The following is a 22,789-nucleotide window of genomic DNA, read 5'->3' as shown; positions in this document are numbered from 1 at the left end:
TGAATGCCACAACGAAAAATCAGCTTCCGAAACGAGTGTTGATATTGGACGAAGAGTATACTAACGATTTTGTTTCTTCTTGTTTTATGGCAGGATTTCCGAAGGATCACACAAGTCATCCGGAATCAGTGGATCCACCAACTGGAAAGGTAAGAAATATTTTGAAAAATCGTTTGATAGTGAATGTTGGTGCTCTCAATGATGAAAGAATTACCGTTTGAACGTCATGAAACAATTTCATCGGCTGCTAAAACTCATTACAAAAACTATTTTTAGTCTGATGAATGCCACAACGAAAACTTATCCCCCAAAATGAGTGTTCATAATGGACGTAGAGTATACTAACGATGTTGTTTCTTCTTGTTTTATGGCAGGATTTCCGAAGGATTGCACAAGTCATCCGGAATCAGTGGATCCACCAACTGAAAAGGTAAGAAATGTTTTAAAAAATCGTTTGATAGTGAATGTTGGTGCTCTCAATGATGAAAGAATTACCGTTTGAACGTCATGAAACAATTTCATCGGCTGCTTAAACTCATTACAAAAACTATTTTTAGTCTGATGAATGCCACAACGAAAAATCAGCTTCCGAAACGAGTGTTGATATTGGACGAAGAGTATACTAACGATTTTGTTTCTTCTTGTTTTATGGCAGGATTTCCGAAGGATCATACAAGTCATCCGGAATCAGTGGATCCACCAACTGAAAAGGTAAGAAATGTTTTAAAAAATCGTTTGATAGTGAATGTTGGTGCTCTCAATGATGAAAGAATTACCGTTTGAACGTCATGAAACAATTTCATCGGCTGCTTAAACTCATTACAAAAACTATTTTTAGTCTGATGAATGCCACAACGAAAAATCAGCTTCCGAAACGAGTGTTGATATTGGACGAAGAGTATACTAACGATTTTGTTTCTTCTTGTTTTATGGCAGGATTTCCGAAGGATCACACAAGTCATCCGGAATCAGTGGATCCACCAACTGGAAAGGTAAGAAATATTTTGAAAAATCGTTTGATAGTGAATGTTGGTGCTCTCAATGATGAAAGAATTACCGTTTGAACGTCATGAAACAATTTCATCGGCTGCTTAAACTCATTACAAAAACTATTTTTAGTCTGATGAATGCCACAACGAAAAATCAGCTTCCGAAACGAGTGTTGATATTGGACGAAGAGTATACTAACGATTTTGTTTCTTCTTGTTTTATGGCAGGATTTCCGAAGGATCACACAAGTCATCCGGAATCAGTGGATCCACCAACTGGAAAGGTAAGAAATATTTTGAAAAATCGTTTGATAGTGAATGTTGGTGCTCTCAATGATGAAAGAATTACCGTTTGAACGTCATGAAACAATTTCATCGGCTGCTAAAACTCATTACAAAAACTATTTTTAGTCTGATGAATGCCACAACGAAAACTTATCCCCCAAAATGAGTGTTCATAATGGACGTAGAGTATACTAACGATGTTGTTTCTTCTTGTTTTATGGCAGGATTTCCGAAGGATTGCACAAGTCATCCGGAATCAGTGGATCCACCAACTGAAAAGGTAAGAAATGTTTTAAAAAATCGTTTGATAGTGAATGTTGGTGCTCTCAATGATGAAAGAATTACCGTTTGAACGTCATGAAACAATTTCATCGGCTGCTTAAACTCATTACAAAAACTATTTTTAGTCTGATGAATGCCACAACGAAAAATCAGCTTCCGAAACGAGTGTTGATATTGGACGAAGAGTATACTAACGATTTTGTTTCTTCTTGTTTTATGGCAGGATTTCCGAAGGATCACACAAGTCATCCGGAATCAGTGGATCCACCAACTGAAAAGGTAAGAAATGTTTTAAAAAATCGTTTGATAGTGAATGTTGGTGCTCTCAATGATGAAAGAATTACCGTTTGAACGTCATGAAACAATTTCATCGGCTGCTTAAACTCATTACAAAAACTATTTTTAGTCTGATGAATGCCACAACGAAAAATCAGCTTCCGAAACGAGTGTTGATATTGGACGAAGAGTATACTAACGATTTTGTTTCTTCTTGTTTTATGGCAGGATTTCCGAAGGATCACACAAGTCATCCGGAATCAGTGGATCCACCAACTGGAAAGGTAAGAAATATTTTGAAAAATCGTTTGATAGTGAATGTTGGTGCTCTCAATGATGAAAGAATTACCGTTTGAACGTCATGAAACAATTTCATCGGCTGCTTAAACTCATTACAAAAACTATTTTTAGTCTGATGAATGCCACAACGAAAAATCAGCTTCCGAAACGAGTGTTGATATTGGACGAAGAGTATACTAACGATTTTGTTTCTTCTTGTTTTATGGCAGGATTTCCGAAGGATCACACAAGTCATCCGGAATCAGTGGATCCACCAACTGAAAAGGTAAGAAATGTTTTAAAAAATCGTTTGATAGTGAATGTTGGTGCTCTCAATGATGAAAGAATTACCGTTTGAACGTCATGAAACAATTTCATCGGCTGCTTAAACTCATTACAAAAACTATTTTTAGTCTGATGAATGCCACAACGAAAAATCAGCTTCCGAAACGAGTGTTGATATTGGACGAAGAGTATACTAACGATTTTGTTTCTTCTTGTTTTATGGCAGGATTTCCGAAGGATCACACAAGTCATCCGGAATCAGTGGATCCACCAACTGGAAAGGTAAGAAATATTTTGAAAAATCGTTTGATAGTGAATGTTGGTGCTCTCAATGATGAAAGAATTACCGTTTGAACGTCATGAAACAATTTCATCGGCTGCTTAAACTCATTACAAAAACTATTTTTAGTCTGATGAATGCCACAACGAAAAATCAGCTTCCGAAACGAGTGTTGATATTGGACGAAGAGTATACTAACGATTTTGTTTCTTCTTGTTTTATGGCAGGATTTCCGAAGGATCACACAAGTCATCCGGAATCAGTGGATCCACCAACTGGAAAGGTAAGAAATATTTTGAAAAATCGTTTGATAGTGAATGTTGGTGCTCTCAATGATGAAAGAATTACCGTTTGAACGTCATGAAACAATTTCATCGGCTGCTTAAACTCATTACAAAAACTATTTTTAGTCTGATGAATGCCACAACGAAAAATCAGCTTCCGAAACGAGTGTTGATATTGGACGAAGAGTATACTAACGATTTTGTTTCTTCTTGTTTTATGGCAGGATTTCCGAAGGATCACACAAGTCATCCGGAATCAGTGGATCCACCAACTGGAAAGGTAAGAAATATTTTGAAAAATCGTTTGATAGTGAATGTTGGTGCTCTCAATGATGAAAGAATTACCGTTTGAACGTCATGAAACAATTTCATCGGCTGCTTAAACTCATTACAAAAACTATTTTTAGTCTGATGAATGCCACAACGAAAAATCAGCTTCCGAAACGAGTGTTGATATTGGACGAAGAGTATACTAACGATTTTGTTTCTTCTTGTTTTATGGCAGGATTTCCGAAGGATCACACAAGTCATCCGGAATCAGTGGATCCACCAACTGGAAAGGTAAGAAATATTTTGAAAAATCGTTTGATAGTGAATGTTGGTGCTCTCAATGATGAAAGAATTACCGTTTGAACGTCATGAAACAATTTCATCGGCTGCTTAAACTCATTACAAAAACTATTTTTAGTCTGATGAATGCCACAACGAAAACTTGTCCCCCAAAATGAGTGTTCATAATGGACGTAGAGTATACTAACGATGTTGTTTCTTCTTGTTTTATGGCAGGATTTCCGAAGGATTGCACAAGTCATCCGGAATCAGTGGATCCACCAACTGAAAAGGTAAGAAATGTTTAAAAAAATCGTTTGATAGTGAATGTTGGTGCTCTCAATGATGAAAGAATTACCGTTTGAACGTCATGAAACAATTTCATCGGCTGCTTAAACTCATTACAAAAACTATTTTTAGTCTGATGAATGCCACAACGAAAAATCAGCTTCCGAAACGAGTGTTGATATTGGACGAAGAGTATACTAACGATTTTGTTTCTTCTTGTTTTATGGCAGGATTTCCGAAGGATCACACAAGTCATCCGGAATCAGTGGATCCACCAACTGGAAAGGTAAGAAATATTTTGAAAAATCGTTTGATAGTGAATGTTGGTGCTCTCAATGATGAAAGAATTACCGTTTGAACGTCATGAAACAATTTCATCGGCTGCTTAAACCCATTACAAAAACTATTTTTAGTCTGATGAATGCCACAACGAAAAATCAGCTTCCGAAACGAGTGTTGATATTGGACGAAGAGTATACTAACGATTTTGTTTCTTCTTGTTTTATGGCAGGATTTCCGAAGGATCACACAAGTCATCCGGAATCATTGGATCCACCAACTGAAAAGGTAAGAAATGTTTTAAAAAATCGTTTGATAGTGAATGTTGGTGCTCTCAATGATGAAAGAATTACCGTTTGAACGTCATGAAACAATTTCATCGGCTGCTTAAACTCATTACAAAAACTATTTTTAGTCTGATGAATGCCACAACGAAAACGTATCCCCAAAATGAGTGTTCATAATGGACGAAGAGTATACTAACGATTTTGTTTCTTCTTGTTTTATGGCAGGATTTCCGAAGGATTGCACAAGTCATCCGGAATCAGTGGATCCACCAACTGAAAAGGTAAGAAATGTTTTAAAAAATCGTTTGATAGTGAATGTTGGTGCTCTCAATGATGAAAGAATTACCGTTTGAACGTCATGAAACAATTTCATCGGCTGCTTAAACTCATTACAAAAACTATTTTTAGTCTGATGAATGCCACAACGAAAACGTATCCCCCAAAATGAGTGTTCATAATGGACGAAGAGTATACTAACGATGTTGTTTCTTCTTCTTTTATGGCAGGATTTCCGAAGGATTGCACAAGTCATCCGGAATCAGTGGATCCACCAACTGGAAAGGTAAGAAATATTTTGAAAAATCGTTTGATAGTGAATGTTGGTGCTCTCAATGATGAAAGAATTACCGTTTGAACGTCATGAAACAATTTCATCGGCTGCTTAAACTCATTACAAAAACTATTTTTAGTCTGATGAATGCCACAACGAAAAATCAGCTTCCGAAACGAGTGTTGATATTGGACGAAGAGTATACTAACGATTTTGTTTCTTCTTGTTTTATGGCAGGATTTCCGAAGGATCACACAAGTCATCCGGAATCAGTGGATCCACCAACTGAAAAGGTAAGAAATGTTTTAAAAAATCGTTTGATAGTGAATGTTGGTGCTCTCAATGATGAAAGAATTACCGTTTGAACGTCATGAAACAATTTCATCGGCTGCTTAAACTCATTACAAAAACTATTTTTAGTCTGATGAATGCCACAACGAAAAATCAGCTTCCGAAACGAGTGTTGATATTGGACGAAGAGTATACTAACGATTTTGTTTCTTCTTGTTTTATGGCAGGATTTCCGAAGGATCACACAAGTCATCCGGAATCAGTGGATCCACCAACTGGAAAGGTAAGAAATATTTTGAAAAATCGTTTGATAGTGAATGTTGGTGCTCTCAATGATGAAAGAATTACCGTTTGAACGTCATGAAACAATTTCATCGGCTGCTTAAACTCATTACAAAAACTATTTTTAGTCTGATGAATGCCACAACGAAAAATCAGCTTCCGAAACGAGTGTTGATATTGGACGAAGAGTATACTAACGATTTTGTTTCTTCTTGTTTTATGGCAGGATTTCCGAAGGATCACACAAGTCATCCGGAATCAGTGGATCCACCAACTGGAAAGGTAAGAAATATTTTGAAAAATCGTTTGATAGTGAATGTTGGTGCTCTCAATGATGAAAGAATTACCGTTTGAACGTCATGAAACAATTTCATCGGCTGCTAAAACTCATTACAAAAACTATTTTTAGTCTGATGAATGCCACAACGAAAACTTGTCCCCCAAAATGAGTGTTCATAATGGACGTAGAGTATACTAACGATGTTGTTTCTTCTTGTTTTATGGCAGGATTTCCGAAGGATTGCACAAGTCATCCGGAATCAGTGGATCCACCAACTGAAAAGGTAAGAAATGTTTTAAAAAATCGTTTGATAGTGAATGTTGGTGCTCTCAATGATGAAAGAATTACCGTTTGAACGTCATGAAACAATTTCATCGGCTGCTTAAACTCATTACAAAAACTATTTTTAGTCTGATGAATGCCACAACGAAAAATCAGCTTCCGAAACGAGTGTTCATAATGGACGTAGAGTATACTAACGATGTTGTTTCTTCTTCTTTTATGGCAGGATTTCCGAAGGATTGCACAAGTCATCCGGAATCAGTGGATCCACCAACTGAAAAGGTAAGAAATGTTTTAAAAAATCGTTTGATAGTGAATGTTGGTGCTCTCAATGATGAAAGAATTACCGTTTGAACGTCATGAAACAATTTCATCGGCTGCTTAAACTCATTACAAAAACTATTTTTAGTCTGATGAATGCCACAACGAAAAATCAGCTTCCGAAACGAGTGTTGATATTGGACGAAGAGTATACTAACGATTTTGTTTCTTCTTGTTTTATGGCAGGATTTCCGAAGGATCACACAAGTCATCCGGAATCAGTGGATCCACCAACTGGAAAGGTAAGAAATATTTTGAAAAATCGTTTGATAGTGAATGTTGGTGCTCTCAATGATGAAAGAATTACCGTTTGAACGTCATGAAACAATTTCATCGGCTGCTTAAACCCATTACAAAAACTATTTTTAGTCTGATGAATGCCACAACGAAAAATCAGCTTCCGAAACGAGTGTTGATATTGGACGAAGAGTATACTAACGATTTTGTTTCTTCTTGTTTTATGGCAGGATTTCCGAAGGATCACACAAGTCATCCGGAATCAGTGGATCCACCAACTGAAAAGGTAAGAAATGTTTTAAAAAATCGTTTGATAGTGAATGTTGGTGCTCTCAATGATGAAAGAATTACCGTTTGAACGTCATGAAACAATTTCATCGGCTGCTTAAACTCATTACAAAAACTATTTTTAGTCTGATGAATGCCACAACGAAAACGTATCCCCCAAAATGAGTGTTCATAATGGACGAAGAGTATACTAACGATTTTGTTTCTTCTTGTTTTATGGCAGGATTTCCGAAGGATTGCACAAGTCATCCGGAATCAGTGGATCCACCAACTGAAAAGGTAAGAAATGTTTTAAAAAATCGTTTGATAGTGAATGTTGGTGCTCTCAATGATGAAAGAATTACCGTTTGAACGTCATGAAACAATTTCATCGGCTGCTTAAACTCATTACAAAAACTATTTTTAGTCTGATGAATGCCACAACGAAAACGTATCCCCCAAAATGAGTGTTCATAATGGACGAAGAGTATACTAACGATGTTGTTTCTTCTTCTTTTATGGCAGGATTTCCGAAGGATTGCACAAGTCATCCGGAATCAGTGGATCCACCAACTGGAAAGGTAAGAAATATTTTGAAAAATCGTTTGATAGTGAATGTTGGTGCTCTCAATGATGAAAGAATTACCGTTTGAACGTCATGAAACAATTTCATCGGCTGCTTAAACTCATTACAAAAACTATTTTTAGTCTGATGAATGCCACAACGAAAAATCAGCTTCCGAAACGAGTGTTGATATTGGACGAAGAGTATACTAACGATTTTGTTTCTTCTTGTTTTATGGCAGGATTTCCGAAGGATCACACAAGTCATCCGGAATCAGTGGATCCACCATCTGAAAAGGTAAGAAATGTTTTAAAAAATCGTTTGATAGTGAATGTTGGTGCTCTCAATGATGAAAGAATTACCGTTTGAACGTCATGAAACAATTTCATCGGCTGCTTAAACTCATTACAAAAACTATTTTTAGTCTGATGAATGCCACAACGAAAAATCAGCTTCCGAAACGAGTGTTGATATTGGACGAAGAGTATACTAACGATTTTGTTTCTTCTTGTTTTATGGCAGGATTTCCGAAGGATCACACAAGTCATCCGGAATCAGTGGATCCACCAACTGGAAAGGTAAGAAATATTTTGAAAAATCGTTTGATAGTGAATGTTGGTGCTCTCAATGATGAAAGAATTACCGTTTGAACGTCATGAAACAATTTCATCGGCTGCTTAAACTCATTACAAAAACTATTTTTAGTCTGATGAATGCCACAACGAAAAATCAGCTTCCGAAACGAGTGTTGATATTGGACGAAGAGTATACTAACGATTTTGTTTCTTCTTGTTTTATGGCAGGATTTCCGAAGGATCACACAAGTCATCCGGAATCAGTGGATCCACCAACTGGAAAGGTAAGAAATATTTTGAAAAATCGTTTGATAGTGAATGTTGGTGCTCTCAATGATGAAAGAATTACCGTTTGAACGTCATGAAACAATTTCATCGGCTGCTAAAACTCATTACAAAAACTATTTTTAGTCTGATGAATGCCACAACGAAAACTTGTCCCCCAAAATGAGTGTTCATAATGGACGTAGAGTATACTAACGATGTTGTTTCTTCTTGTTTTATGGCAGGATTTCCGAAGGATTGCACAAGTCATCCGGAATCAGTGGATCCACCAACTGAAAAGGTAAGAAATGTTTTAAAAAATCGTTTGATAGTGAATGTTGGTGCTCTCAATGATGAAAGAATTACCGTTTGAACGTCATGAAACAATTTCATCGGCTGCTTAAACTCATTACAAAAACTATTTTTAGTCTGATGAATGCCACAACGAAAAATCAGCTTCCGAAACGAGTGTTGATATTGGACGAAGAGTATACTAACGATTTTGTTTCTTCTTGTTTTATGGCAGGATTTCCGAAGGATCACACAAGTCATCCGGAATCAGTGGATCCACCAACTGAAAAGGTAAGAAATGTTTTAAAAAATCGTTTGATAGTGAATGTTGGTGCTCTCAATGATGAAAGAATTACCGTTTGAACGTCATGAAACAATTTCATCGGCTGCTAAAACTCATTACAAAAACTATTTTTAGTCTGATGAATGCCACAACGAAAACTTATCCCCCAAAATGAGTGTTCATAATGGACGTAGAGTATACTAACGATGTTGTTTCTTCTTCTTTTATGGCAGGATTTCCGAAGGATTGCACAAGTCATCCGGAATCAGTGGATCCACCAACTGAAAAGGTAAGAAATGTTTTAAAAAATCGTTTGATAGTGAATGTTGGTGCTCTCAATGATGAAAGAATTACCGTTTGAACGTCATGAAACAATTTCATCGGCTGCTTAAACTCATTACAAAAACTATTTTTAGTCTGATGAATGCCACAACGAAAAATCAGCTTCCGAAACGAGTGTTGATATTGGACGAAGAGTATACTAACGATTTTGTTTCTTCTTGTTTTATGGCAGGATTTCCGAAGGATCACACAAGTCATCCGGAATCATTGGATCCACCAACTGAAAAGGTAAGAAATGTTTTAAAAAATCGTTTGATAGTGAATGTTGGTGCTCTCAATGATGAAAGAATTACCGTTTGAACGTCATGAAACAATTTCATCGGCTGCTTAAACTCATTACAAAAACTATTTTTAGTCTGATGAATGCCACAACGAAAACGTATCCCCAAAATGAGTGTTCATAATGGACGAAGAGTATACTAACGATTTTGTTTCTTCTTGTTTTATGGCAGGATTTCCGAAGGATCATACAAGTCATCCGGAATCAGTGGATCCACCAACTGGAAAGGTAAGAAATGTTTTAAAAAATCGTTTGATAGTGAATGTTGGTGCTCTCAATGATGAAAGAATTACCGTTTGAACGTCATGAAACAATTTCATCGGCTGCTTAAACTCATTACAAAAACTATTTTTAGTCTGATGAATGCCACAACGAAAAATCAGCTTCCGAAACGAGTGTTGATATTGGACGAAGAGTATACTAACGATTTTGTTTCTTCTTGTTTTATGGCAGGATTTCCGAAGGATCACACAAGTCATCCGGAATCAGTGGATCCACCAACTGAAAAGGTAAGAAATGTTTTAAAAAATCGTTTGATAGTGATTGTTGGTGCTCTCAATGATGAAAGAATTACCGTTTGAACGTCATGAAACAATTTCATCGGCTGCTTAAACTCATTACAAAAACTATTTTTAGTCTGATGAATGCCACAACGAAAACTTATCCCCCAAAATGAGTGTTCATAATGGACGTAGAGTATACTAACGATGTTGTTTCTTCTTCTTTTATGGCAGGATTTCCGAAGGATTGCACAAGTCATCCGGAATCAGTGGATCCACCAACTGGAAAGGTAAGAAATATTTTGAAAAATCGTTTGATAGTGAATGTTGGTGCTCTCAATGATGAAAGAATTACCGTTTGAACGTCATGAAACAATTTCATCGGCTGCTTAAACTCATTACAAAAACTATTTTTAGTCTGATGAATGCCACAACGAAAAATCAGCTTCCGAAACGAGTGTTGATATTGGACGAAGAGTATACTAACGATTTTGTTTCTTCTTGTTTTATGGCAGGATTTCCGAAGGATCACACAAGTCATCCGGAATCAGTGGATCCACCAACTGAAAAGGTAAGAAATTTTTAAAAAATCGTTTGATAGTGAATGTTGGTGCTCTCAATGATGAAAGAATTACCGTTTGAACGTCATGAAACAATTTCATCGGCTGCTTAAACTCATTACAAAAACTATTTTAGTCTGATGAATGCCACAACGAAAAATCAGCTTCCGAAACGAGTGTTGATATTGGACGAAGAGTATACTAACGATTTTGTTTCTTCTTGTTTTATGGCAGGATTTCCGAAGGATCACACAAGTCATCCGGAATCAGTGGATCCACCAACTGGAAAGGTAAGAAATATTTTGAAAAATCGTTTGATAGTGAATGTTGGTGCTCTCAATGATGAAAGAATTACCGTTTGAACGTCATGAAACAATTTCATCGGCTGCTTAAACTCATTACAAAAACTATTTTTAGTCTGATGAATGCCACAACGAAAAATCAGCTTCCGAAACGAGTGTTGATATTGGACGAAGAGTATACTAACGATTTTGTTTCTTCTTGTTTTATGGCAGGATTTCCGAAGGATCACACAAGTCATCCGGAATCAGTGGATCCACCAACTGGAAAGGTAAGAAATATTTTGAAAAATCGTTTGATAGTGAATGTTGGTGCTCTCAATGATGAAAGAATTACCGTTTGAACGTCATGAAACAATTTCATCGGCTGCTAAAACTCATTACAAAAACTATTTTTAGTCTGATGAATGCCACAACGAAAACTTGTCCCCCAAAATGAGTGTTCATAATGGACGTAGAGTATACTAACGATGTTGTTTCTTCTTGTTTTATGGCAGGATTTCCGAAGGATTGCACAAGTCATCCGGAATCAGTGGATCCACCAACTGAAAAGGTAAGAAATGTTTTAAAAAATCGTTTGATAGTGAATGTTGGTGCTCTCAATGATGAAAGAATTACCGTTTGAACGTCATGAAACAATTTCATCGGCTGCTTAAACTCATTACAAAAACTATTTTTAGTCTGATGAATGCCACAACGAAAAATCAGCTTCCGAAACGAGTGTTGATATTGGACGAAGAGTATACTAACGATTTTGTTTCTTCTTGTTTTATGGCAGGATTTCCGAAGGATCACACAAGTCATCCGGAATCAGTGGATCCACCAACTGGAAAGGTAAGAAATATTTTGAAAAATCGTTTGATAGTGAATGTTGGTGCTCTCAATGATGAAAGAATTACCGTTTGAACGTCATGAAACAATTTCATCGGCTGCTAAAACTCATTACAAAAACTATTTTTAGTCTGATGAATGCCACAACGAAAACTTGTCCCCCAAAATGAGTGTTCATAATGGACGTAGAGTATACTAACGATGTTGTTTCTTCTTGTTTTATGGCAGGATTTCCGAAGGATCACACAAGTCATCCGGAATCAGTGGATCCACCAACTGGAAAGGTAAGAAATATTTTGAAAAATCGTTTGATAGTGAATGTTGGTGCTCTCAATGATGAAAGAATTACCGTTTGAACGTCATGAAACAATTTCATCGGCTGCTTAAACTCATTACAAAAACTATTTTTAGTCTGATGAATGCCACAACGAAAAATCAGCTTCCGAAACGAGTGTTGATATTGGACGAAGAGTATACTAACGATTTTGTTTCTTCTTGTTTTATGGCAGGATTTCCGAAGGATTGCACAAGTCATCCGGAATCAGTGGATCCACCAACTGGAAAGGTAAGAAATATTTTGAAAAATCGTTTGATAGTGAATGTTGGTGCTCTCAATGATGAAAGAATTACCGTTTGAACGTCATGAAACAATTTCATCGGCTGCTTAAACTCATTACAAAAACTATTTTTAGTCTGATGAATGCCACAACGAAAAATCTTCTTCTTCTTCTTCTATTTGGCGAGAGGGGATGTATCCTCCTATGTTGTACAAACGTTTGTTTTAAACAACATATTCAGAGGCTTACTCTCTCTTTTAGACTTCGACTGTCTAGAGTCATATGTCTTTTGGTTCGGGAACGTCTTTTCTTTTTCTTGTTGTTTTTTTCTGTGTTGTGTTGTTTGCTATTTCATTGTCAGCCATGTCAGTTGTTTGGATGTATCTGTTTATAGGTTGGTGTATACTTCTTGTATTAAGATTTAAGAATATCTTTTCTTTTAAATTTCGATGTTGTTTTCTTTCATGAAACGGATGATTTCTTTTATCGTTGTTCCTGTTTTTCCTTTCCAATTGGTTATAAAATTATTCCAAGATATGAGAGGGTTTGAGTCTCTTTGATTTTTGTATTTTGTGCAGTAGAAAATTTTATGGCGTCCCGTTTCCGGAGTATGGCAAGTTGGACAATCACCGTTTTCTTCGATCTTCATTTTAGCTAACCAATATCTCGATAGGTCATGGCCAACCAGTAATTTATTTGTTGTTTTGATTTCATTTGCGCTTAGTGGGATTTCGTCGTACCAAGGTTTAAATTGGAATTCTTTATGAAATTCTTCTAGTTTCTTCCCTTTCTCTCTACACTCTGCTGTGTACCAATCTTCAGTTTCTTTTCTCATTGTGTTCTTTATGTTGATTGTTGTGTCACTTATTCGTAGTTTGTTTTCAATTATGTTTTTTGATGTGCTTCCTTTTTTGGCCAATTGGTCGGCTTTCTCATTTCCTGCTATGTTTATGTGTGCTGGTATCCATCTTATCTCAGCATTGAGCTTTTCGCTTGTTTTTAGGATGTTATGTATTGCTTCGTCTATGTAGCATTTCTCTTGTGCTTCTTTTAAAATATAGCATGCTGCCTGGCTATCTGTATATATTGTCGGGTTTTTTAGATTATTTTCATTGGCAATTTGTAGGGCTTTTTCAATTGCTGTTATCTCTACAGAAGTTATTGGTACCGTGTTTTTTAGCTTGAAGTGGGATGCTATATACTGATTTGGTTTGTTGTGTGGTTTTATGTAGATGCCAATTCCACATTTATCTTCTATTTTGCTTCCGTCTGTATATACTATCGGTTTCTTTTTTTCCAGGTTTCTGATTTGTTGTTCAAATTGTTGTCTCAATATTATTTCTCTATGAGGGGTATCTTTTGTAATTTCTTCGTCTGGTTTAGGATGAATTGGGATTTTCACTTCTATGTTATTTATTTTTATTTTTGCCATTTTTTCAATTAGTTCCCTGTTTTCGGTAATAATTTTTTCTACGTATGTTTTGTTTTTTTCTGCGATTCTGTTTATGTTGGTTGTTATTTGATTCTGATGGATTTTTGAATATGTTATTGTCTTTAAAGTTTCTTTTGTTGCTATGTATTTGCTTCTTATGTGTAGTGGTACTTCAGCAGCTATTGCCATTAAGGAGTTAATTGGTGTGGTTTTGGTGCAGCCTGTTATTTTTCGGAGTGATTGGTTTGCTATGGTTTGGAGTGACTTTTTGAGTGTTTTTGTTGCGTTTCCTATGTAAGAGGCCCCTTGTTCCAAAATTCCCCTGATTATGGCTCTGTGGACTACTATTGTTTTTTTCGGGCTTAGTTTGTTGTTTTGGTTGCAGATGCGTCGGATTATATTCAGTCTTTTTCTGGCCTTGTTTTTAAGTTCTTCTATTTGTTTTCTAAACTTCAAATTTCCATCTATCCATGCTCCGAGGTATTTATACGTGGTTACTTTTTCGATATTTGTATTATTTATTTTAGTGTTATCGGGTGCTCACTTTTTCCAAAAACCATGAACTTGGTTTTTTCGATGTTCATCGGTAGTTTTAGTTTGTTTATTTCCTCTACGAATATGTTTAGGGATCTTTTTAGTTTTGTTTGTAGTTCTTGGGCTGTTTTGGCATTTTGTATAATGATGAAATCATCTGCATATTGTAATAATTGATTACCATTTATTTTTTTGTGGATTTGACTAGTATATATGTTAAACAAAGTCGGTGATAATACGTCCCCTTGTGGTAATCCGTCTGAGGTTAATTTTCTGATTGTTTTGTTTTCAGAAATCATTTCTATTGTTCGGTTATTTAGGAATGCTGCGATCCATCTGATTACTTCCAATGATATTTGGTTTTCTTTTAGGGTTTTTATCAATTTTTCTGCATCTACGTTGTTATATGCATTTGATAAATCCACATATATGACTCCGGTAAGGGTTTTGTTTCGCTTGTTGTTGTTTATTTCGTTTACTACGTATGTGATGCATTGGTTTATTGAATGATTTGCTCTGAATCCAAGAGAAGTTACTGGTATTATCTTGTTTATAGCACATTCCCTTAGTAATTTTTTTAACACAGCCATATTTATTATTTTTGTTCGTGTTGGGAGTAGTGAGATCGGTCTATAGTTTTTTTGTATCATTAATGTTTTTTCCCGGTTTGGGTATCGCTATCACTTTGATTTTTTTATACTGTTTTTTTATTTTACCCTTTTTCCACATTTCGTTTGCTTCCGCTATCATTACGCGTCGGGATTCTGCATTAATGTTTTTTAAGATTTCGTATGAAATGTTGTCAGAACCGGGGGCTGTGTTTTTCTTTTTTCTCAACAGTTGTTGCCATGTATCTTCATCTAGTATGTTTTCTGGCGTTGGTATGTTTTTATATAAATTTTTATCCCCTTTTGTGTTGTTTTTAAAATTGTCGTTTAAGAATTTTTTTGCCTCCTCCATGTTATTTTCAATTATATTTTCTTTTTTGCTGTTCTCTTGTTTACCTTCCATTCTTTTGGTCAGTTTCCATAGTTCGTCAAGGCTGGTTCGTGAGTCTATGGAGTCTAGTTTTTTTTCAAAATTTGCAATTTTGTTCAGGCGTTTTTGGAGTCGGAATTGTGCTAGTGTTTTTTTAAATTCTATCTCGTTATTCGTAGTTTTATTCTGGTTGAATGTCTTTCTTTTTTCGTTTTTTTTGTTGCCATGCCTTTTCGGTGGCTCTATTCCACCAGATCTTTGGTCTTTTGAAAGTCATTTTTGTATTTTTTTTGATAATCTGCGATATTTTTTTGCATATTTCGTGGCTTGTATTGTTCTCTGTTATTTTTATAGCCTTTATTTCGTGATATGCCTTATTTTTATTGATTCGTTTTATTTTTATGGGGGTTATATTTTCTTGTATTGTCGTGATGATTGTTTTGTGGTGAGTTGCCCCCATGTGGTGTTCTAGTACTTCCCTTTTGCATTTGTCTATTAAGTTTTCTGTTATTATGGTAAGGTCTATTGCTGTGGCTCTTTTATTGGGGTCTGTTGGTACGAAAGTTATTTCGTTTTCGTGTAGTAGAACGAATTTAGATTCTTCGATTTCATCGATCAACATTTTACCTTTTCGGTCGTTGTATGGGTTTCCCCATACCGAATGGTGGGCATTAAGGTCAGCTGCTATCACTGTTTTTGTTGTTGTATGTGGATCATTTAGTATGTTTTCAATAATTGATTTCAGTTTGTTGCAGTTTGTGGTAGGGGATGCGTAAATTGATATTATGTTTATTTCGTTTTGGCTTATTGTCAGTTCTGTGATTTGTATTTCATTGTCGTATTGTCTTTGTTTAGTTTTGTATTTGATGTCATTTCTAAGATAGATCGCAGTTCCACCGTATCCATCTTCTCTATGGTTTGTAATAAGATTGTAATTTGAAATTTGTGCCTTTTTTTCTGTATCTTTGTTCAACCATGTTTCCATTATGCATGCTGCCGTGATGTTTTGAGCGTTCATTATTCTTTCAAGTTCTTCTTTGTTTTTGGGTAAGCTATTTATGTTTGTTTGAAGTATGGAAATATTTCTGGCCATTTTATTTCAATTTGTATTTGTTTTTATGTATATATATATATATTTGTATTTCTTTAGTTTGACGATTTACGGGCTTTCCTTGTTCGGTTAATTTGTCTTTCGTGATCAGTTGTGTCGGTGTCGGAGGAAATTATATCATCCATAACCAGTCGTTTTCCGGTAACGGTTTTGTCTAAATCATCAATTTTGTTATAGTCCACTCTTGTCATGGATAAGGTTTCTGTACTATTGTTTCTGCTGGTTGATGGATTTTGGTTGTTATTGTAGACGCTACTCTTTTCTGGTGCTTCACTAGTATGAGGCTTGTATGTGGTCGGTCCTATTTTTGTGTTTTGGTTTTTTGTCCCTTGTTGTGCGACCTCTGCGAAAAGTCGGTTGTTGACACTTGTTTTGTTATATGTGTTGTAAGTGTTTTTTCTGTTTTGGGTGCATGTGACACCGTAGTGCACTGGTTGGTCACAGTATTGACATGTCGCTTTCTGTCCTCTATAGAGGATTTTAATTATTTCCCCCTTTATTGTCAGGAATGACGGGATTGGTTTTTCGATTTTCATATTTGTTGAACGGTTGCCGTCTTTTATTCCGGCGAATGGGGACGGGGCTTCCCAATATGTATTAAGTACTTCCTCGGGTTTTCCATAAGCCGCGAGGATTTCTTTTATTTCTGCGTTAGAAATGTTAGCCGACACATCAAGGATTTTCACCACTTGCGTATTGTCCTCCATTTTGATGGGGACGTTGAACTCGGTACCATCGCACAAAATGCCATGTTTCCCATCATGGGCTTCCACAAATTGCCTAGCATGGATTGGATCTTTCATTTCCACGCTAATAATGGGTGCCATATTTAAGACCTGCACCTTCTCTAGTTTATCTGTTTCCAACTTTAATACATTTATTAGAAATTTAATCGCTTCAGCCCTGGATGGCTTTTTCGGTATCTGTGAAAAATCTACCCGAAAAGTAGCGTTTTGTTTCGCGGCCATTCTGTTTCGCCTTCTTCTTGGAGCTATTCACTGGTTTGTTTGTGTTTAACGTGCTATCACTTTGACTTGTAATCACGAACTGCAACAACAACGAAAAATCAGCTTCCGAAACGAGTGTTGATATTGGACGAAGAGTATACTAACGATTTTGTTTCTTCTTGTTTTATGGCAGGATTTCCGAAGGATCACACAAGTCATCCGGAATCAGTGGATCCACCAACTGGAAAGGTAAGAAATGTTTTAAAAAATCGTTTGATAGTGAATGTTGGTGCTCTCAATGATGAAAGAATTACCGTTTGAACGTCATGAAACAATTTCATCGGCTGCTTAAACTCATTACAAAAACTATTTTTAGTCTGATGAATGCCACAACGAAAAATCAGCTTCCGAAACGAGTGTTGATATTGGACGAAGAGTATACTAACGATTTTGTTTCTTCTTGTTTTCTGGCAGGTTATCTGAGTTTCAACTTTGGTTTAGGATGATTTTTTTTTCGAGAAGATCTGTTGGTGGTGGATAATGGAACGCTTGTTTGATATAGGTATGGTTATAATTCGTTTATTTCATTCTTACTTTCTTTTATTTCTTACGCAATACTTCTGTGATGAAAATATTTGGTCCGTGTTTATGAAATTGTATGATTTTATAGCAATCCATATTTCTGATACATATCATCTTTTAAAATTTTAATAAGATGTTGTAGAATAGGATCTCACTATTCATTCCACTCTTTCTTTACAGCTTACAACCAAGTGCGTCAATTTATTCCATCAGCGTCCGGATCTTAATGCTGCTGATGCTATATACAAAAATAAGCTATGGACGTTAATAACAAGAAAAGAAAGGTAAAGTAAACTCGTATTTTTGAAATAACTGCATGTCTATGAAATAATGAACCAGGTGGAAATGGTGATGCGATTAAGTGAAAGTTTTCAACTACGTATGTAATGAATATAAAGTTTTACCTTATTCTGAACTCGTGCCTATCCGCAACGTCTGATAATTTTCTCATATACTTCGGAGCGTCAATTCAATATTGTCAATTTGTCAAACTTATGTCGCATTTCAAATGAATAGATTAACTATGATTGAATGATTTGTTTTAAATATTTAATCAAGTGAGCATTCCTTTGGTCTACTTCAATGTGTATGGACTAGTTCAGCGGTCGGCAAACTTTACGACCGAAAGAGCCAAATTCTACAATAATATTCGTAGAGTTTCACGTGAAGAGCCAAATTGTTGAACCTAGATAAAAAATGCGTGAAAGTTCTATGAAATATATGAACTGTTAAGTGAACTGCCATAACAAAGCCATCTAAATCAAACAGCCGCATTTTGCTGATCGCTGAACTAGTTTAAAAGTCACGTGAACGGAAGATCAGATCGCGACCCTACTATGCAATACCTACCTCCCATCTGGTCTCATTAGGCAATAGACTTAAATATCATTAACATTTAAAAATTATATGATGAACATTCAATTGGTCCGTGTTTATGACTTTGTTTGATTATTTTACTTATCCAATCTTCTGATATATATAATTCTAAAGTCATAAATACTACGTTATACTCGCTTTAACCGTATTTTTATTAACTTACTATTGTTATCTTGTAATTCCAGACAACTTTATAAAAATGTGATGTGGTATAAATGATAGAAATCTACAAATATATAGTACAGGTAATAGAGTTTTCGAAATGAAACAAATTATATCCATTATTAAACTAAGATTTATGATATGCTACTTAAAAAAAGCACACTCTACTGTGATGAAATGCAACAAAAAATAATGTCTTCTATCCCCGGCTGAAATTAATGATTGACAACATGTTTCTGACAAATCAATGGTCGCATGTAGTCTGCAAATTATGCTTATTTGGAAAACTATTTTGATTAATGATTTTTTTATTTTATGTTTTGGTTTCGCAATAGGTTTCCTGGATATCTCTGGGCGCTGATCATGCTTCCTGTATCATGGCGAAACGAAGGAAATGTGTTGCATGTAAAATGTAAAATGAGCAGGTATGTAAATACAGTGAGAATAAAGGACGTGCTGCTGTAGTGATGCTGAGCGAATGATGAAATTTATTTCTATTATATCAAGTCTTCTTTTCCCGACTGATACAACAGTGATCGATAAGATTTCTTTCTGATAACGCTTTGCAAACCTTCAGCCCACGTTATACTGATTATCGTCGTGTGTTAATTATACTACTTCTTAACATTTTTCGTTTGTGATCTTATTTTTGTGCCTATAGCTATCGGAAAGAAGGATTGTACACGACCTGGTGTGCAAAAGAATGCATTTCGTTTGCGGCATCGGAGTCCTGTTGCATGCTGGCAACAAACCGTTATTTTAAGTACCTAAGAGAAGATGCTGCTATTGAAAGCTGTATATGAATAAGTTTCGGTTGTTTTTAAAATCGTACACGTGTTTGTGACATCACGTTCAGGATGAGAAATAAAATTTATTTTCCAAATTTGAGTTCATGATAATTCACGCGTACAGAAAAATAGAATATGAGAAACGTAAAATCCAAATTACTCAACCAATCATGGAAGGTAAGTTCAACATTTTTAAAACATATGCTTTTTTTAATCATAACAGTGGGCACGCACTAGGCCCCACCACGTGTGGAAGAGATTTCAGGTAGTTTATGGTGGTGGATGACATCTTTTCAAAACAATCTTACCAACCACCATGCTGATTATAATGATGGAGTTGTTTTCCTTTTTTCTTGCTCTTTTTCGACATTGGCGGATGGCTGTCGTAGCACGCCGGAAAGATCTGTTCGGACACGGAGGTGGTGTGGAATGTTCGTGTAATGCCACTGCCACGCCTGTGGCCCATCCGCAGATCTCTTAACTGTTGTTCGTACAGATGAGGAATAGGCTGAGCAGATAATGGTGGTTGTTGATAGCCCTGATACTGGGCAATGCTGTTGTGGTTGTGGTTGTGGTTGCTGTTGCTGCTACTGCTGCTGCCGTAGCTGCTTCCCGGGAAGGTTCCGGATCGCTGTAGGTCCGCCTTCACTTGAGACAGCAGTCTTTGAGCGTTTTGCTGTACCGTCGGGGTCATTCCGGCTGCCGTCACACGATCATTTCGCAGTGCGTGCTGTACACTTTCAATCGAACCAGCAAGCTGCCGGGTGCGGACGAAGCGCACGATCGCTTCGATCGTTTCAATCTGGTTCGCATTCAACCCGTCAAGCGACAACACGTTAGGAGCGGACAGTGGCGGACCGTTGGTTTGAACTTCCATGTCCTTTCGGGGGGCAGCCGCAGCAGTTTGTGTGGAGGTAGTAATGATCGTTTTGGATTTCCGTGCAATGCACTCCATGCAAGCGTAACCGTCCGTTTGCGCTTCACGATCGATAAGATGACGTACTTTGCCAGTGCCCGGCTTTGGGGGCAACACTGTGATGGCCTGAATGCTGGCAGAAGATGTCGACGCACCAACCGCAGACCGGTTGCCATTATCGCCGTCCTTCTGTAGCGCTGCCGCCAGCTTCACCTGTTCGAGCTGCTGCGAAACGAGCCCCTCATCAAGGCCCAGCTTCACGATCAGTTCCTTCAGCTTCAGATTCAGATTGCTAAACGGTTGACACTGCTTCACCTCCCTCGAACGTGTTGTACTCTCGAACAATACGTTCTGACTGTTCCAGGCCAACGGAGAGCGATGGTGGTGGTGTTCTTCCTTTTTTTCACTGTCGTAATAGGTTGGCGGGACGTACAGGAACCGGGTCGAGTGTTTCTTCGTATCTTGCTGTTCCAGTATCGAAATGGCTTCGTTGATTCGCTTGGGAACTGTGGAAAACAGTGCCGGATAAATATCGACCGGAGGGCTCAAGGTCTATCACGCTACCATTACTTACCTTGCGGATCGATCGGAACGATCAGATCACTTCTCGCCGACGGCTTCAGAGCAAGGAAGTCGGCAAAACTAAGCTTACCTTCCAAAAATAGCTAAAGCGATGGAGAATAAAGTTTAATACAAGACAGCACTAAAAAAATTGCTGCGATATGATCGCTATTTACCTCTGTTGAAACGTCGTATTTCGGCCTAGTGTCCTCGCCCTGCTCGAGTACTGTCGACGAGCAACTATCGGTAAGATTGACCACATCATCCGGAAATTTACCACCCCGATCCGAGCAGTGCCTATTGGCAAACATGTTGCGAAAGGCAGCTGGTGTCAGTTGTGGTGTGGCGGCCTGGTCCATCGCTACAGGAGTACCCGCGGGGCCACAACCTGCTGGGACTTGTGCCCGGTTGGACGCTCCCATCAAGATTCCATTATTAACCATCTGCATTACCATTGACATCATGGATTGCATCATGACCGTTTGGTCCGGGCCGCCTTGCTGCCGGTTGCGGCGCGACGACGATCTTCCGCGCGAGTCTTGCGTCCCGTTCGAATGTTCCGAGCTACGCGAGCTAGAACGCGACCGTGAGTAGGATCGGCTGCGATGTCGGCTCCTGGAGCGTGTGTGTCGCCTGCGGCGTCGATGCGTGGGGCTGCGGGACTGACTGCGGGAGTGACGCCTTGAACGATGGCCGCCTCGGACCCGTGTCCGGGAAGTGTCGCGCGACCGTGGATTGCGAGAACCTGGGCTCCTGGAACGACCTCTTGCTGCTCGGTGCAGTTCCTCGTGCTCTTCCGGCAGCAATATGACATCATCTTCCTCATTGTCCGAATACGAGACACCCCGATGGTCCAAAGAGTTCACGACGGCAGGCACATTATGCTGGTACACCTCGTCCCGCTGCAACGGCACCACCGTATCTTGCTGGTGTTGGTATTGGTGGTGCTGTTGTTGCCGGTTGTTGATCCCGCTAGCGTGCGGCACAGGCTGTTGGATGATATCAAGCGGCAGGCTGCCAATTGTTTTGGCTTTGGCAACGAGCCGTGGATCCCGCAAATTGCTAAACTCCTGCCGTCCATTGATTCCTAAGTTGTTGGCCACCGTGATCCGTGGCGTGGCGTTCACCGCTGGAATAGGTTGGATGCTCCACGCATCGTTGAAGCGCTGTACACGCTCGCGAGCCTGTTGCTGCTTGTGCTTCCGTTCGTTCAGCAGTCGTTCTGCTTCCGCCTCGTCCACGGGCAGACAGTCCATCGCCACGTGCATCTCGGCCAGAAAATCCAACGGAATTCCATCGTCCGCACTTTGATTCACGAGTGAGTTCGATGCCATTTTGGTTCACGGGGAAATTCGGTCCCTAAATCTGCAATCGTCGCAGAAAAATCGCGCCGTGCGAGTGTGTTTTTTCCCCGATTGTGTTTAGGTTGTCAAACGTCGACGACAATCTGAAAAAAAAACTGAATCTGAAGATCTGAATGTTTACCGCGTAGGGTTCAAAGTTTACAGCGATACGGCACGTTGTCTAATCGCAGTTTTACAAGCGTTTTCATTTATCGCTGTTATTTTTAATTTTTAGAACATTTGTATACCCAAGATTCCATGTTTCTGTCCGTGAGGATAGAATATCAAATGTCGGCTAGTATAGTAATAGCAAAAAATTTGTCGTAAAGAATCGAACTG

At 37.8% G+C, this 22,789-nt stretch overlaps 1 protein-coding gene, 1 long non-coding RNA gene and 2 other non-coding genes across 4 annotated transcripts; 3 read left to right on the top strand and 1 right to left on the bottom strand.

Annotated features, from left to right (window-relative positions):
• The first annotated feature begins 17,423 nt into the window (after positions 1 to 17,423).
• On the top strand, positions 17,424 to 19,730 carry LOC121588648. Its single transcript, XR_006004198.1, has 6 exons — positions 17,424 to 17,471; positions 17,697 to 17,784; positions 17,985 to 18,088; positions 18,866 to 18,925; positions 19,178 to 19,267; positions 19,504 to 19,730. It is a non-coding gene; the product is annotated as an uncharacterized LOC121588648 (long non-coding RNA).
• Positions 17,842 to 17,913, top strand: LOC121591193. The gene has a single exon (XR_006004522.1). It is a non-coding gene; the product is annotated as a small nucleolar RNA U18 (small nucleolar RNA).
• LOC121591194 lies at positions 18,708 to 18,782 on the top strand. The gene has a single exon (XR_006004523.1). It is a non-coding gene; the product is annotated as a small nucleolar RNA U18 (small nucleolar RNA).
• Positions 19,605 to 22,553, bottom strand: LOC121588626. The gene is made up of 3 exons (XM_041906770.1): positions 21,284 to 22,553; positions 21,121 to 21,211; positions 19,605 to 21,052 (listed from the first exon to the last, which is right to left on the bottom strand). Exons 1-3 carry the CDS (start codon positions 22,439 to 22,441, stop codon positions 19,935 to 19,937), a joined length of 2,367 nt encoding a protein of 788 aa, XP_041762704.1. The 5' UTR covers positions 22,442 to 22,553; the 3' UTR covers positions 19,605 to 19,934.
• Between the last annotated feature and the right edge of the window lie 236 nt (positions 22,554 to 22,789).

This window comes from Anopheles merus, chromosome 2R (genome assembly GCF_017562075.2).
Source record: "Anopheles merus strain MAF chromosome 2R, AmerM5.1, whole genome shotgun sequence".
NCBI classification, from domain to species: domain Eukaryota; kingdom Metazoa; phylum Arthropoda; class Insecta; order Diptera; family Culicidae; genus Anopheles; species Anopheles merus.
Note: the sequence above shows the minus strand (reverse complement) of the source record. Positions and strands in the feature narration are given on the sequence as shown.